General features: G+C 38.4%; 1 protein-coding gene across 3 annotated transcripts in view; it reads left to right on the forward strand.

The window, feature by feature from the left end:
* LOC100598627 (protein SGT1 homolog) overlaps nucleotides 1-16,786 on the forward strand; it is a 56,425-nt gene that overhangs the window by 15,415 nt on the left and 24,224 nt on the right. For 2 of the 3 annotated variants that reach the window (XM_030813459.1, XM_012506837.2), the window contains exons 3-10: nucleotides 4,150-4,266; nucleotides 4,354-4,411; nucleotides 8,822-8,912; nucleotides 9,689-9,758; nucleotides 10,485-10,555; nucleotides 13,894-13,947; nucleotides 14,341-14,357; nucleotides 15,274-15,296. In XM_030813459.1, coding sequence (XP_030669319.1) covers nucleotides 4,229-4,266; nucleotides 4,354-4,411; nucleotides 8,822-8,912; nucleotides 9,689-9,758; nucleotides 10,485-10,555; nucleotides 13,894-13,947; nucleotides 14,341-14,357; nucleotides 15,274-15,296 — 422 coding nt within the window. In that variant the 5' untranslated portion in view covers nucleotides 4,150-4,228. The remainder of the gene's footprint in view (nucleotides 1-4,149; nucleotides 4,267-4,353; nucleotides 4,412-8,821; nucleotides 8,913-9,688; nucleotides 9,759-10,484; nucleotides 10,556-13,893; nucleotides 13,948-14,340; nucleotides 14,358-15,273; nucleotides 15,297-16,786) is intronic. The other variant, XM_030813461.1, reaches the window with a different exon arrangement.

Below are 16,786 nucleotides of genomic sequence, written 5' to 3' on the forward strand. Positions count from 1 at the left end.
TGAAGATGAATTATCCTTCAATAAGTGCCCACTTAATCCAGCATGGTCACTCCTCCCCTTCTTTAAATTACCAAGGCTAAGCACATTGGTATATTTAGTTATGTCATTTGCACATAAAAACTTTTTTTAACTTTTTTTTCTTTTTTGCGATAAGTCTTGCTCTTGTCCTCCAGGCTTGAGTGCAATGGCTCAATCTCGGCTCACTGCAACCTCCGCTTCCCGGATTCAAACGATTCTCCTGCCTCTGCCTCCCAAGTAGCTGGGATTGAGGCGCCTGCCACCATGCCCGGCTAATTTTTGTAATTTTTTAGTAGAGACGAGGTTTCACCAAGTTGGCCAGGCTGGTCTTGAACTCCTGACCTCAGGTGATCTGCCCACCTCGGCCTCCCAAAGCGCTGGGATTACAGGCGTAAGCCACCGCGCCTGGCTGAAAACATTTTATTAATAACTTCTTAAGCATTTGTCTCTCCTTCCTCCCAAGATTTCAATAAACTGATGCCAAGAATTTATGGAGAAAATTATAAAAACTTTACAGAAAGACATACGAATAACTGAATGAAACAAGCAATTATGTTCATGGACTGGAAGAGGCAATACAAGGGAAAGATATCATTTCTCCTCAAACGAATCTGCAAAATCAAAGTGAACAATTTGTTGTTGTTGTTGAGACTCACACTGCTACGTAGGCTGGAGTGCAGTAACACGATAAGAGTCTCAACCTCCTGGGCTCAAGCGATCCTCCTGCCTCAGCCTCCCAAGTAGCGAGGCACGCACCACCATGCTTCGCTAATGTTTTTTATTTATTTTTTGTAGAGACCAGGTCTCACCATCTTGCCCAGGCTGGTCTTGAACTCCTAGGCTCAAGTGATTTTTCTGCCTTGGCTTCCCAAAGTGTTGGGATTACAGGTGTGAGCCACTGCACCCAGCCTGCACAAATCTTGTGCATAACTTGATAAAATTTTATGTTTGAATACACTGCTGTGATTACCTGCCAGATCAAGATATGTAACATTTCCCACATCCGAGAAGATTTCTTCATGCTCCTGTTCCCCACCCTCCCTGACAACCAGGAGGTTCCCTTATGATACCTCTCTTCTAAGTGGAATCAATCATGATGTACTCTGTCTGGCTTTTTTTTTTTTTTTTTTTTTACCACAACTTATGTATATAAGGTTCATCCATATCGTTGTGTGTAGTAGTCGTTCATTCTTATTGCTATGTAATTTTTTTTCTCCTATTTAAGGACATTTAGATTATTTCCAGTTTTTGCTACCTTGGGTAATGCTGCAATGAATATTCTTCTACATGATCATAAATAATAAATACTCTTGGGTATATGCCCAGTGGTAGAATTATTGGGTTATGGTCTGTGTATAACTAGCTTTAGTAGATAGTGTCTGATATAGTTTGGATATGTGTCCCCACCCAAATCACGTCAAATTGTAATCCCCAGTGTTGGAGGTGGGGCCTGGTGGGAGGTAACTGGATCATAGGGGTGGGTTTCTCATGAATTGTTAAGTACCACCTCCCTTGGTACTGTCCTCACAACAGTGAATTCTTGTGAGATCTGGTTGTTTAAAAATGTGTAGCACTTACCCCCACCCTACTTGCTCCTGCCATGTAAGATGGCTGCTCTACCTTTGCCTTCTGCCGTGATTGGAAGCTTCCTGAGGCCTCTGCAAAAGTAGAAGCTGCTATGCTTCTTGTACAGTCTGCAGAACCATGAGCGAATTAAACATTTTTTTCTTTATAAATTACCTAGTCTCAAGTATTTATAGCAATGCAAGAACAGACATACAGTACCAGTTTTCCAAAATGATTAAACTCTCACCAACAATATATGAAAGATACAGTTGCTACATATCCTTGTCAATGCTTGGTATTGGAAGTCCTTTTAATTTAAGCCATTCTGGTGGTAGTTTTGGTATCTCATTGATTTCAATGTCCATAATACATAGAACTTCTTTTCATCTTGGGCACGTAGGTCAGCCTTGGAATTCACCCTTTCAGAGGCCATACATATATGTGTATTGGTGCATGGCAGAGGCTGGTGTACACACATTAGTGTATGGCTGAGCCATAACTGGAGCATACCTGAGACTAACCCTATGGTCTAAGAAGAACTTAGTTTGGAGTCCTGGGCTAAGGAATCCAGGAGTAGCCAATCCAGAGATTGACTCCTTATCTATGAAGGACATCCACATCCCTGGCCCATATCTTAGGCTGTACAGGAGATCAAGGCCCTTCGTTTTGGGTTAAATGGAGATTGCTAGAAGGAGGGTGCTAAGTGAAAATGCTATATAGACTACATGCTTTTTACAAATGGTAGCAGTTCTCCAGGCCAGCCCATCACCACTGGACCACCCTTGTATGTATCTTGAATAAACCTTGTCTCCTTCACTGACTCTGCCTCTCTTCTTACAGTGCCATCACAACTGGAGTCAGTGGGGTCCAGAAAGACAATTAGCCATTTAGATAACATTTGAAAATTAACCAAGGTAATTCATAGTAACATTAAAAAATACAAATGAACATTTCAATAAAGGCAGAAAAAGCACTTGATATTCAGTGCTTTCCTCCTGATGTTATGACCAAGACAAGGAAGTCCATTATCATTATTTTTATTCAATAGTGGAAACACTAGCCAGCAACAAAAGGCAAAAATAAATAAAAATAAAAGGTATAAAGGTTACAGAGAAGTTAAACTATCTTTATTCGTGGATCGCAAGATTTTGATCACAGAAATTCCGAAAGAATCTACAGAGTATTACAAATAACAAGGGAACTTAGAAAGATGCTTGAATATAAGGTCAGTATGTTAAAATCAATATTGTTTATTCTTACGAGTAGAATATAAAAAAGTCAAAATGCCATTTAACATTGTATACAACACTAAATACTCAAGAATAAATCTAATGAAAGATATATATGTTCTCTATACTGCAATCTATCCAAGCACAGCTGCATTAAAATATAGATATATGTGCAATCTACAAAACATTGCCAGGAGAAATTAAAGACCACTTAAATAAATGGTGGGGGAAGAATGATATTCATGGATTGAAGGACTTAATGTTGTTAAGATACTAGTTTTCCCGAAACAGATCTATAGATTCAATGCGAGCCCAGTAAAAATCCCCCCCCCCTTTTTTTTAAACAAGCTAATTCCAAAATTCACCTAGAAATACAAAGGCCGTAGAATAAGCCAAAAAAATCTTGGGAGAATAAGTTACAGGACTTAAAGATTTATTATAAAACTACATTAAATTAACACAGTTTGGTACTGGTATAAAGTTAGACAAAGATTACTCCCTCCCGCTCCTCAATCTGCCCCCATCCCTAGAACGTGCTGGCAGCTTTCTCCATCCGATCTGCAAGGGTTAAAGGGCGCTGAGGAAGGGCTGACCGACTGGGGTGGGAAACAAAGCGGCACTGAGATAACTTCAGGCCACCTTCCTCCCCTCAGTACCTTCGGATGAAAGGTTTCCCTTCTTGGTCTGGGAAGCCCACTAAGAAGAAAGCCTGGGCTGTGGCGTTCTGGGGAAGGGAATAGTACGGCCGCCGGGCGCGTCGCTCCAGGAACCGGAAGGCTTTTTGCCGCTATTAGGGCAGAATGACTTCCGGCAAGTCCCAGACGTTTCGGATTCCCAGCCCAAAGATCGCGGGGATCCATGCGTCATCCGGGCCTCTGCTCCCGGAAGAGACCACGCCGCCGCGAATGACGTAATGGAGGCGAAAGGGCTTGGCTACCTGTGGCAGCCATGATAAAAACTAGGGAAAATGGGAGCTCGAAGTAGCTTGCGTTATTAACAGACATACAAACGCCCCTAACTGCCACACGTTCCTTAGGGATGACAGTACGTTACAAAAGTGCTTCTAAACTACTACTGAAAGCTCCGTGGGAGTGCCCGCTGGCGTGGGCGCGCTGGAAGGGAGGGAGAACGTGTACGCCCCAGGCCTCCGTAACCATGGCTGCGAGGGGCGGGGACTGGGAGCGCTGGTGCTGGGCCGGGGTGGGGCTGGGAGGAATCGGTCCTCCACTGTCCCAGCCGGCCACGCGCCGGCGTGTCGCTTCCCGTCCCGCTAGCAGCACGCTGCGTGGCTGCTCGTTGGCTATTTAGGACGGAAGCTCGGTTGGTGTTTCTCCAGAAGTTTCCCCCTTGGGCGGTGGTGGAGGTAGTAACCGTGATAGTAGCAGCTTCGGCGGCAGCAACAGCGACTACGAGGGATGGCGGCGGCTGCAGCAGGAACTGCAACATCCCAGAGGTGCGTGTTTTTCTTTCCCTTTGCTGTTTATTTTATCCCCGTTTCCTTGGCTAGTGAGCCCTGCTGAAGTCGTTGTTTTCTTGACAGGTTTTTCCAGAGCTTCTCGGATGCCCTAATCGACGAGGACCCCCAGAAGGCGTTAGAGGTGAGAGAGCCCATTTCTGCTTCCTCCTCTCTCCTTAGGGGAACTGGGCCACTTCGGGTCCCCGCTGACCCGCCTTCTCCCCGCACCGCCGGACAGGGACCCAGGCTCCTGTTGATGCTGTGTCTCAGCCCCGGTATTGAGATTGTCGGTCTCCTTTCTCTGTTACACGGTAGTCGCGTTACCCCAGACTCCTATCTTGCCCTTTCCACTCCCTACAGCTCCTGAGAAGTACCTCCTCTATTTCTTGGGAGTATGGTTGGCATTTGTAGTTTGGCTGAAAGGATTTTTCTACTGGAGCAAAAACCTTTTCCCTTAAGTCCCTGAAACTTTCCAGAGGTCTTATCACAGTTCATTATTCACTTATTTGTATATTCATCAAAAAATTTTTTTGGAGTGGCTGTGTGCAAAGGCGCTGATTGCTGTGGGTTAAAGTCTTGGTTATATACTTAGCTAACCTAGAAATCACTTTTTGTAGGTGTGCAGTGAAGACGAACCATAAAGCTGTAAAGGAATGTAAAAGAGCAAGAGTTAAATAATAAGAATTAAAGGAGAACCTGAGGATAAATGCTGCTGTGGGTCACAGAATTTAGTCAGGAGTTTTTGTTTGTTTTTGCGTTAAATCACAGAAAAGAGGAAACCTGTTTTGTTGTTACGTTTAATAATTTGAGGCAAGACAGCGTCTTTTCTAGCTGTGACTTTTATAAGAAATATGCCACATGGTACTAGAGCCTCCATTGAGATCTTTGAGCGGAGATTTGAAGGAACAAGGGAATTAGCTTGGAAGCTCTGGGGAAAGAATATTCCAGGCAGGACCAAGAGCCAGTGCAGATCCTGAGGTAGGAATGAAGTTGGCCTGTATGTGAAGCAACACAAAGGCCCTTTTTATTAGAGGGCCCATTTGATTAAGAGATAAGGTTGGACAGGAAACTAGGAGCCAGGTCCTATAAGGCCTTTTAGGGTCCAGGTATATTTTTTACATCTAAATATATAGACCTTTAGATACTGGGAGTAAGGCTTCTGGGATGAGTTTGGGGATAATATTACAGGAAGCACTGAGAATTTTTCTCCATAATTTCTTGTATTAGCTAGACAGCTATTACTTTTAATTTACATTTGCATTGTTTAATTTACATTTGTTTAATTTACATTTGTATTGTGTTAGATAATTAAACAATTTACATTGTAATTAAACAATTTACATTGTTTAATTTACATTTGTATTGTCGTGTTAGACCTAGTGCTTCCTTTGGGGATCCAGTTTATATAAAAGTTGCTTGTAAACAGTATTAACATAATGAATTTTATTGTCACTTTCCATCTTATTTTACTTTAAAAATTTTTATGGAGGCATATATGATATATGTAAATAACACAGGTTTTAAGTCTATAGTTTGGTGAGTTTTCACATGTTTACACCACCAGATTAAGATACAGAGTATCTCCATTCATAATGCTCCTTCATGCTCTTTCTCAGCCAGTAATTCTTCTTACTGTCCTGCTGACTCCTGCTTTGACCTCCATCACCATCAGTTTTGTTTGTTCTTGACTCATAAAAAGAATCATACAGTAGGTGCTTTATTGAATGTAGGCACTCTGTTTTTGCTTTAATGATTACATGAGTATAAATTCATTTTGTGTGAAGCAGTAGTTCTTTTGCATTGCTGTGTAATATTCCATTGTATAAATATATGTTGTATAGCCGTAATTACGGTGCAGTTTATTCTAACAGTGGACATCTGGGTTATTTCTAGTTATTAGCTAGCATAAAGCTTCTGTGAATACTCTTGTACATGTATTTTGGTGAACACATGCATTTCTTTTGGTTGTATGTACCTAGGAGAAGAATTGCCTAGGATAGTCATGTGGCTAGCATTAGTACCTTGGTTTTTAATGTGTGGGTCTTGGACCAGCATTATCAGCATCACCTGGCAATTCATTAGAAGTGCAGCTGGGCGCGGTGGCTCACGCCTATAGTCCCAGCACTCTGGGAGGCCGAGGCGGGCGGATCACGAGGGCAGGAATTCAAGACTAGCCTGGCCAACATGGTGAAACCCCGTCTCTATTAAAAATACAAAAAATTAGCCGGGCATGGTGGTGGGCAGCCATAATCAGTTGCCTGCGAGGCTGATGCGGGAGAATCGCTTGAACCCTGGAGGCGGAGGTTACAGTGAGCTGAGATCGCGGCATTGCACTCCACTCCAGGCGACAGTGAGGCCAGGCCATCAAAGGCATTAAATCCCAGCACAGGGTTTTCAGTTTTATCATGTGATTATGGAGATCTGTTAGGAATTTGGAGGAAGGAAAATGAAATTTTCTGAATTATGAAACCTTTAAAAGCAGAGTAGATAGTGAATTGGAGGAGGCACAAGGGATAGTGGATAGCAGGAAGATGGTCTTGCAGACCGGGTCAAAGATGAATATCTGCATGAAGGGCAGTGATTGAGGGCATGGAGGGGAGTTGTTTTATGTAAAATGCACTGGACTTGGTGACGATTAGAATATAAGGGATGTCTTCTGAGTTTCTGGCTGGGGGAATGTAATAGGAACTGGTGCCATTCATTTAGATAGCACTTAGGATGATAGCACTTAGAAGATTGCATTCAGCATGGGGGAAATAGGTTTGAGGAGAGAAAGTAGTTTTAGATTGTGAATATTTGTATATGAGTTGCCTCTGGGACATTTCAGGTAAAGTCTAGAGAAAACTATACACCGATGTTGCTCAGGACCACTGTCTAGGCTCAAGATTTGAGTCATCAGCATGCATCAACACATACGTGAAGCCCTGCAGTAGTTAAGGAATCAAAGAATGTTTGTAGAGGGGAAGAAGTCTTAAGCACTGATCCCAAGGAGAACATTAGTTTTTAAGAGGCAACAGAATGGTAAGCCGAAAGGCCTGGTTATTATTGTCAAGGGCCACAGAGAGATCAAGTCAGATAGGAATCAGTTGGATTTTATAAGGGGTTATTAGTGACTTTGAGAAGATTAAGACTAGAGAGGCAAATATTTTTGTATTCTGTGGCGAAGGAGATGCAGTCAAAGTAGAGACCGGGGAAAAGGGTGAAAAAAAGTCTGCAATGAGAAAAATCAATACTTTTCATTGAGTGATTACTGGATGTCACATACAGATCTAGGCAAGCCCAACACCCTGGAGTCATCTTCAGTTTCCCTTATCCCACATGTTCACCCATTAGCAAATCTCTCTGCTTCTAATATGTTCCAACTTAATCGTATTTCTCTTCATCACCTCTGTGGCTAACATCCTTTTCTAGCCTAGACTTAGTGTAGTAGTTTCCTAAGAAGTCTCCATTTCCAGTCTTGATTTGATAATGTGTTCACCATACTGCAGCCAGAGTGACATTTAAAAAAAAGTAAATTGGACCATGTTCCCCTTACTAACAGTGAACTTTCCATGGCTTTCCATCAAACCTAAGGTCCAAATTCCTTATAACAGCCTGCAAGCTGCAAAGTAAGGCCCTTGAAGTAGCATCTTACAGCTTGTTTGCTCTCTTGGTTTGAGCCATACTTTCTGTTGATTGACTGTAACCCCATGTGAGTTGAGGAGCATCTGTATATGTTGCTTTCTGAGAGTCACACTACTAGGTTAAAGCAAAGTCAATGATACATGTGGCTCTTGAAATAATTTTTACCATTTAAGAAAACTACCAAATCCCTAGAGTTTGTAGGCAGTTGGCAGAAAATAAAAGTGTTCTTGCACTTGTCTTTGATCTCCCTAATTGTGTAATCTCTTACATCATTATTTTTCCAGCTACCGCACCTATATGTTGTGACTGCACAGGTTAGAAAAGTTTCAATCTCTAATGTTAACTCTTGATAGTTGACATAGCCATCTATTAGATTGTATCTGGGCTTTGAACAGAATATTTAGTTGGGTCTTATTAGAGTTGCATGCTATTGATAGAGGCTAGGAGACGGCCAGGTACAGTTGATTGTGTATGTATTGATTGTCTTAACCTCCCAGAGTGCTAGATCTAACTTCTGGTCTTTTTTTATTGCACAGCTTCACATTTTCTAGGAATCTCAAATTCTATATGGTGTTTGAATCTTCTTCAAATTAGTAGGAGGAAGTCTGTAATGGTCAATGTGTAACAATTAAACTCTTCAGAATATATGAGCTGATAATAATTACCATTTATTGAGATCTATAGACCAGGAACTAAAAGCTTTATGGTACAGAGACACTACATTAGATTGCCTACTTTTGGGAGGAGGGGCAAGAGAAGTGGGGGAGATAGTGATCCTTTTATAAGGAAAAACTCCAATATTACATCCCTGTTATCTTTCCTCCAAATAGCTTCTGACAATATGTTACTTGATTAAAAATTATGTTTTAGTTAGAATTTGATGGCTTCTTACAAACTTTTACTGACACTCCACATGTTTGTTTTGTAGGAGCTGACTAAGGCTTTGGAACAGAAACCAGATGATGCACAATATTATTGTCAAAGAGCTTATTGTCACATTCTTCTTGGGAATTACTGTGGTAACATTTCTTATAAAGTATATTGCCCCTTTTTAATAAGTTACTTATAGGTTTTACCCATGACAAATTAAAGTTTGTCTTTGAGAATTTTTAAATTGGTCTTTTATACAAGGTAAATTAGCTCAAATGTGACAGACATGGTGAGCAACACCCATTTAAATTTTATGGATGTCGCTTTTTCCTTCATTGGGTGGAGAATGTATACAGATTTCATTCATAGTTATTGGGTATGCTGATAAAAAATAGCATCACATTTACTATTTGGCGGAGTATTAAAATGAAATGCTCGTTTATATTTTTTTTATAAAAAAGAATGTGGCCAGGCATGGTGGCTCACGCCTGTAATCCCAACACTTTGGGAGGCCAAAGCAGGAGGATCATTTGAGCCCAGGAGTTCAAGACCAGCCTGGGCAACATAACAAGACCACCTGTATTTAAAAAGTAATGTATTTCTGTATTTTGTACCTTCTGAATAGGGAAAAACTGAATACCTTGAGTAAAATTACATAGATGATGTTAATGAGACAAGGAGGTGAATTTTGTGACACAGCTCTAGTCATTGAAGAGCATTAAGAAGGAAGCTAAATGTTAAGCCAGAAGGGAGATACAAGAGTAATATTTATTTGAATTCTATCTTGTATTAGCTTTTCCTAATTTAAAACCATTTGGCATTTCTACCAACTTGAAAACTTAGAAATCTAAAACTGATTCATATGTTATGTGTATTTGCTAGGATCTATAAATAACTGACTAAATACCCATCTTTTTCTACATAGTTGCTGTTGCTGATGCAAAGAAGTCTCTAGAACTCAATCCAAATAATTCCACTGCTATGCTGAGAAAAGGGTATGCAGTAGCTACTCTTCTTGTTGAGCTTGGTATAGATAGTAGGTATTTGTTGAATGAGTTCATTGCAAGCTTTATATAAGTTGTAAAATTCTGTATACATTATATAGCAGAGATATGATTCAATTTTAAATACAACTTATAGTTATATTATTTTGTTAACCATAGTATGTGATAGGAGATCTGTACTTAGTAAATTTTAAAATAGTGATGATTGAAATAATTGCAAGGTATAGATGAAACTGATAGATTTCACATTGCTTTTTTTTTTTTTTTTTTTTCAATCATTTGGAATTTACTATATTTAATTGACTGGACAACATCCTATTCAGCAAAGCTGAATAGGCTACATTTAATGCTATGAAAGCTCTATATCTGTATACTTGATATCCCATCTTGTTTCTGTTGATAAGTATAACTATTCTTTAAGAAACTTCCTTAATTCCTTTATATAATTATATTTTGGAGTAAGCAAGTCTGTACAATTAAAGTCAGATTCCTTCTGAAGTGAGTTCTAAAATTGAATTTTAGTAGGAATTGTACTAGATCTTAACAGTATATTAGAAAGTCTCTAGATTTATTAACATATACTTAAAATAAATTTTTTCTATACTTAAAATAAATTTTTTCTTTCAACAGTAGAAAATACTAAGTTTTTCATTTAGAAAGAAGGCTATTTTCCAGATTTTTTGTGTGTCTTAATTTGTTTTAAATATATTCTTGCAGAATATGTGAATATCATGAAAAAAACTATGCTGCTGCCCTAGAAACTTTTACAGAAGGACAAAAATTAGATAGTAAGTATTAACAATTATACGTTGTTAAACTTATCTATTTCTGTCTTAAATACCAAAGCTGAATTTTGGTATTGTTAATTTCAGGTTAATTGTAGAAACCCAATACTTGTTTTTCTCATCTTAATTATATTTCATATTGATCGCAGATATGAGATCACTTAAAATTGATTAAATTAGCCTTTTGGCATTTAAATCACAGATGAACTTTACCATTAGAAGTAAAAAACTCTATAGAATAAACACTTAACATGCTCTCTCTATTTAGTCTGGCTTTGTTTTTCTCTAATGGAGAAGTGAAAGTTTAATTTGCCTTCTTGGTCAGAAGTCTGTTCATTTTAAGTTATTCAGATTGCTGAGATGTGAAATCTTAACATTAAAGGTTTTTATGGAGAAGTGAAGTGTACGTTTGGGTAAATTATGAGAGGGTACAGAAGAAACACAGTTTTGAGAGTATTGTGACTTTTAATGTTATATTTTTGAGGGGAATATATTGAAAGTATCACAGTGGTGTGGATATCTAGACATACAGAAATTGTGAGAGCCAAGAATTTTTTTTTTTTGAGACGGAGTCTTACTCTGTCGCCCAGGCTGGAGTGCAGTGGCGCGATCTCGACTCACTGCAACCTCTGCCTCCCGGGTTCATGCCATTCTCCTGCCTCAGCCCCCTGAGTAGCTGGGACTACAGGCGACCACTACCACGCCCGGCCAATTTTTTTGTGTTTTTAGTAGAGATGGGGTTTCACCATGTTAGCCAGGATGGTCTCAATCTCCTGACCTTGTGATCCACCCTCCTCGGCCTCCCAAAATGCTGGGATTACAGGCATGAGCCACCGCACCCAGCCGAGAGCCAAGAATTTTTAAATCTGAAAAATACTAAGAGATTGTGAGTAATCTCAGAAAATTGGAGACTACATAATCCTACTTGTATTATCATTTTATTTTTATGTTATGATAGAGTTTTATCACAGTTCTCTAAAGAAGTGGTTCTTAACTGGAAACGATTTTGCTTCCCAGGAAACTTTATGCAATGTCTGAAGAGATTTTTGATAATCTTGAATAGTGGATGGGGGGGATGTGCTACTGACATCTAATGAGTATAAACCAGGGGTGCTACTAAATATCCTATAATGCCCAAGACAGTTCTGCCTAACAAAGAAGTATCTGGTCCAAAATATCAGTAGTGCTGAAATTAAGAAACTTCACTCTTAGTATTTTATGTTACATTCTTACTTTGTACTGTTTTGAATGTTTGCCTTTCTGTTGTGTACCTATTCAGAAAAAAGGATTTTAGCACTGATTATGCAAATGGAAGCTACAAATTAAAAAAGGAGAGGTCTGGGTGATAAGGCTTATTCTCAAACTTGCTTATCCCAGTTTTGGTACGTGAATAGTAGGGCTATTCAGTCAGCAAACAGGACATCTGCACTCTTAGCAAATTCTAGAGTCAAGTTATGTAGTGCCTTGATACCTAATGTGAAAATCCTGAAGAAACATGAGTCATATCATTCTCTACATTTTCATTTTTCTTTCTTTTTTTAGCAAGAGAAGGTCTCGCTCTGTCGCCCAGGCTGGAGTGCAGTGGTGCGATCTTGGGTCACTGCAGCCTCCACCTCTTGGGCTCAAGTGATCCTCTCACCTCAGTCTCCCGAGTAACTGGGGCTACAGGCACATGCCACCACACCTGACTAATTTTTGCATTTTATTTTTTGCAGAGATGGGGTTTTGCCATGTTGCCCAGGCTGGTCTTGAACTCCTGGACTCAAGTGTTCTGCCTGCCTCGGCCTCGGAAAGTTCTGGGGTTACAGGCACGAGCCACTGCGTCTGGCCCCTAAATTATTTATTGAGTAATATCTTAATATCATGCCATTGACATTTATTCTTTAGTTATTTCAGAGGTGGCCTTCAGAGGAAGACCTATTTGGTAAAATTGCTGTTGAGGATATTTTACTTAAAAATAAATTTGTCTTTAAATCTAGGAAACTTTTTTTGTTGTTTTTTGGGGGGTTTTTTGGGGTTTTTTTTTGTTTGTTTGTTTGTTTCTTTTTTTGAGACTGAGTCTCGCTGTGTTGTCCAGGCCATAGTGCAGTTCTCTGTCTCGAGTTCAGGTGATTCTCCTGCCTCAACCTCCTGAGCAGCTGGGACTACAGGCCTGCACTACCATGCCTGGCTAATGTTTGTATTTTTAGTAGAAACGGGGTTTCATCGTGTTGGCCAGGCTGGTCTCCAACTCCTGACCTCAAGTGATCCACCTGCCTTGGACTCCCAAAGTGCTAGGATTACAGGTGTGAGCCACCCTGCCCGGCCAAAATCTGGGAAAAAGTTAAGTTAAACTTTTAGGCCTCTATTTTTATCAGACAAGGTAAAGAATTGTTACCTTTTCCCCTCTTTGTGTGATAGATTGCTTGGTTTTAGTTATTGATTACTTAAAATAATAGGTTACTCATATCTAAGATTTTGATATAATAGTTCTCTAGAATACAGTGTGTGTGAGAGTGTATTTAAATTTTTTATTAAGGCTGGTTGGATTTCTTTTATAAATTAGTAAAGTAGAAATTTTTGTTAAGAAATTTTTAATTTAAAATTTTCAAATTTATCTTGCCTGCAGTTAACTTGAATTAATAAGCTTTTATTTCGAGTACTTTTAATATTTTTAACATATCTTACTATGCACTGTGACTGTTTAAATGTAATCATTGTTCTGTGTCTCCAGAAGTGAATAATTTGTTTATGCATACATTTACACTGTTATCTGTAAATATATAATACATCACCTATAGCCTCTCGACTGCCATGTAACTTGGAGATAGGACAAAACTTCACGGAATTTGAAGATGCTTGGTGTTGATAGGAAAGACATGGTAACAGATAAAGCCACTGAGAGAATAGTGGACTGAATAGGTATCTGCATTGAAGAGCAAGCTGGGGCTGGGAAAGGCTTTTGGACCTCAACTCAGCTCCAAGTTACCAAGCCTCCTCTCCACCCTAACTGATGATGTATTGGAAGTCTGATTTACAACTGATTTTGTTCTGTGTGTGAGGAAGCTTCTCTAAGAGCATTGGGATTGGGGGAAATGTAGATTATTTGTATCTGTGAAATTAAGGTTGACTGTAGTTAAAATTTTTAGAAAATCAAAATGTTTCATGATTAACAACTAAATGTTAAACTATTGGTATAACTATAGTAGAGTTGGCGATAAGGTCTGTTAAGACAGATTTTATTCACTGCTGACTCCCCAGTGCTTAGAACACTGCCTGGGATGTAGCAGGTATTCAGTAAGTATTTGTTGATTTATAGGTTGTGCAGTTGAGTGATGTTATAGTCAATTTTTTCTTTCTAGGTGCAGATGCTAATTTCAGTATCTGGATTAAAAGGTGTCAAGAAGCTCAGAATGGTATGTGGGTCTCCCTTGGTATTTGTTTCGATTTAAAAAGAAGTAAACATCTGAAATTTTTTTGGTTTAAACAAATTTGTTTTTATCTTTATAATTTCTTTTAAATAGTATACGTTTCCTTAGATGTGGGCTTCCAAAGATACACTGGTTTTTGCATAGCTTCTTATGTTGAGAGGGAGATTTGGGTGGATTTGCTTGTACGGTATATCAGTAAGAAATTACTAAGGAGTCTAAAATGAATGCAGGATGCAAAATGAAACCACTCTTCTTTAGTTGAAAGGTATGGAGAATTTGCTTGCTTAATCAGTATGTTTGTGCTATAGAAATCATATAAATAACTTTGCTTATAAATGCACTGTTACCTGAAAATGTTTCCTTTTTATGTTTTAATAGGCTCAGAATCTGAGGTGGTAAGTCCAAAGTTTTCATTCTTCGTGTTTTTATTATTTTAAATTTCAAATACCAAATATATTTGAGACAAGACTCAGGATGATCTGTCTGATATTTAAATATTAAGCAATTCCATTTAAGTGCTGGTTCCTCTAGGAACTGAAATAAAATCATTTTTTGATAAACATAGAAGTTTCCAGTCATGAAAATTATTCGCCTGTTTTAATGAATTTAGTGTGTGGTTAAAGTTGATTTCGTGTGTTTTAGTATGGTCATGATGATTATTTATCTTTTCGTTACTAAAACCTTATTGCATTTATTTAGGTTCAACAGTTTGAATCACTTGTAGGGCTTTTTATGATAGGCTAAGACAAAAGTTAAGGAAAATTGGAAATTGACAGAGTCTTGCTCTGTTCTGCAGGCTGGAGTGCAGTGGTGCCATCATAGTGCACTTGAGCTTCAAACTCCTGGGCTCAAGCAATCTTCCCACCTCAGCCACCCAAGCAGCTGGGACTACAGGTGTACACCACCAAGCCTGGCTAATTAGTGTGTTTCTTTAAAACGATTTTTAAAACAATGTTATTTTAGTTTAGGGAGTTGCTGAATCTTAGAACTGGCCATTTTATACAAGCAACCTTTTCTAATCATGCCTTTAGAAGTTTTCTGTTATTTGAAGTTCTGTTATTTTAGAGGAAAAATCTTTTATGAAATTGAATCTAAGATTTTTTAAATGCTGAACATTCTAATTTTTTTCCAAAAACTAGTGGTTTTTAACAATTACAGTTACTATGTCTTTGAAGAAAATTTTCATGTAGTTATATCAAAATAACTGCAGCGTTGGGTAAATTAATAATACATGCATTTTAATATACAGTTGCTAAACCGACTTGTAAAAATCTTTCTCTTTCAACTTGCCAAAATCAATCTGCATCCCAGTGGACTCATCAGTCAAAAATCAAGTAAGTGTTTCTTTTTCATAAAACAATGCATGATAAATATGCCTAAAGAGGAAGAAACCCTGTAGCTTAATAGTAAGCAAATTCTTACCCTGTGATTTTTAAGTTTTTGTTTGTTTTCTAAAATTGTGGTAACAGCTTTATGTAAAGCTAATTTTAAGGCTGTTTAAGGATTAATATTTATACTTAAGTTAAATTCAAATCATTTCTTATCTTTAAAGTTGCTTCACTTGGTTTCATGTTATGTTACCTTTCCATATATTAAGGAGAGTCTCTTCCAGTTAAGTTTATGTTACTGCACAGGTAAACAAGTTAGTAGTAGATCTAACAGAATTGTAACTTACCTTGCCTTTTATATTTGGAGCAAATTTTTCATAGGAATATTCTCTATGCATTGAAAGTTAATATTGCTGAGAGCAGCAATTATAATAATAAGCAACTAGCAAGTCTTCGACTTTTAATTATTCATTAGCCTGTGTACAGCTTGCATTCTTAGGACTGTAACAGAAAGAAACACAAGCCGTTGATCTGGAGCTTTGCATCCTTACTGAATTGCAAAGGGAAACTGAGACTTTTAAAGTTCATTTCTTTAATCAAGGTGGTTTTGGATATAATTACCTAAAATAGCCTGGAAAAGTTAAAAACAATCTATTCATGGTAGTTGTGGGGAGATACAGGATGAAATTCCAAGTACCTAGTAGATAAGGAACTTTGACTTGCCCTGGTGGCAGCAGCAGGAGTAGGGCACATAACCATGAAATAATAATTAAGGTGTTCAGAGCATAAAATAATCCAACATCTGACTTAATATACATGTACCAGACACTGTGCTTGGTCCTAGGGATATAATAGTGACAGGATAAACAGCTCTGCCCTCAGAGAGCTTTTAATGTAGTCTAATTTGAAAGTGAGAATTCCGACATTTCTAGAGCTTTCAGTACAAAAGATGCACATAATTAAAATCTCGACCCATTAGTCTTTCCGTGTATCTTGAAATTGAAGGAAAGTGTTGTGTATGATGTTGTGCCTGACACAGTTAAACTTCACATGATTTTAATTTTAGTTCATTTGCCCCTGTTTTGTGTGCTCAAGTCTGTCTGCTTCCAACATCAGTTTTGAGAGCTTGGAGTGTTGACTCAGTCTTATTGCTTCACCTTTCTGAGCTTAAGTTTTATCATCTGTAAAATAGGGATTTAAGTGTTTATCTTTAGTATTTGGATGAAATGAGAGTGTAAAAACTCTGTTGATGGCATATAAATATTAGCTGTTTAAAATAAATGACATCTTTAATATTTATATTAGTTTAAGCACAACAGTGCTAGAGATGAGTCAGAACCCAGAAAATCATGCAAGTATTTAAGTCTACTGAAAAGGTGTGAGCATCATCTACCTTACCATTTTTTTCCATTAGTACAGAGCATAAAAAACTAGTTATATAAAGTTGTTTCTGTGAATCAGTAGCTGCTTTGCTGTTTTCTTTCTCCAGGTGGAGC

Source organism: Nomascus leucogenys, chromosome 5, assembly GCF_006542625.1.
Source record: "Nomascus leucogenys isolate Asia chromosome 5, Asia_NLE_v1, whole genome shotgun sequence".
Classification (NCBI taxonomy): domain Eukaryota; kingdom Metazoa; phylum Chordata; class Mammalia; order Primates; family Hylobatidae; genus Nomascus; species Nomascus leucogenys.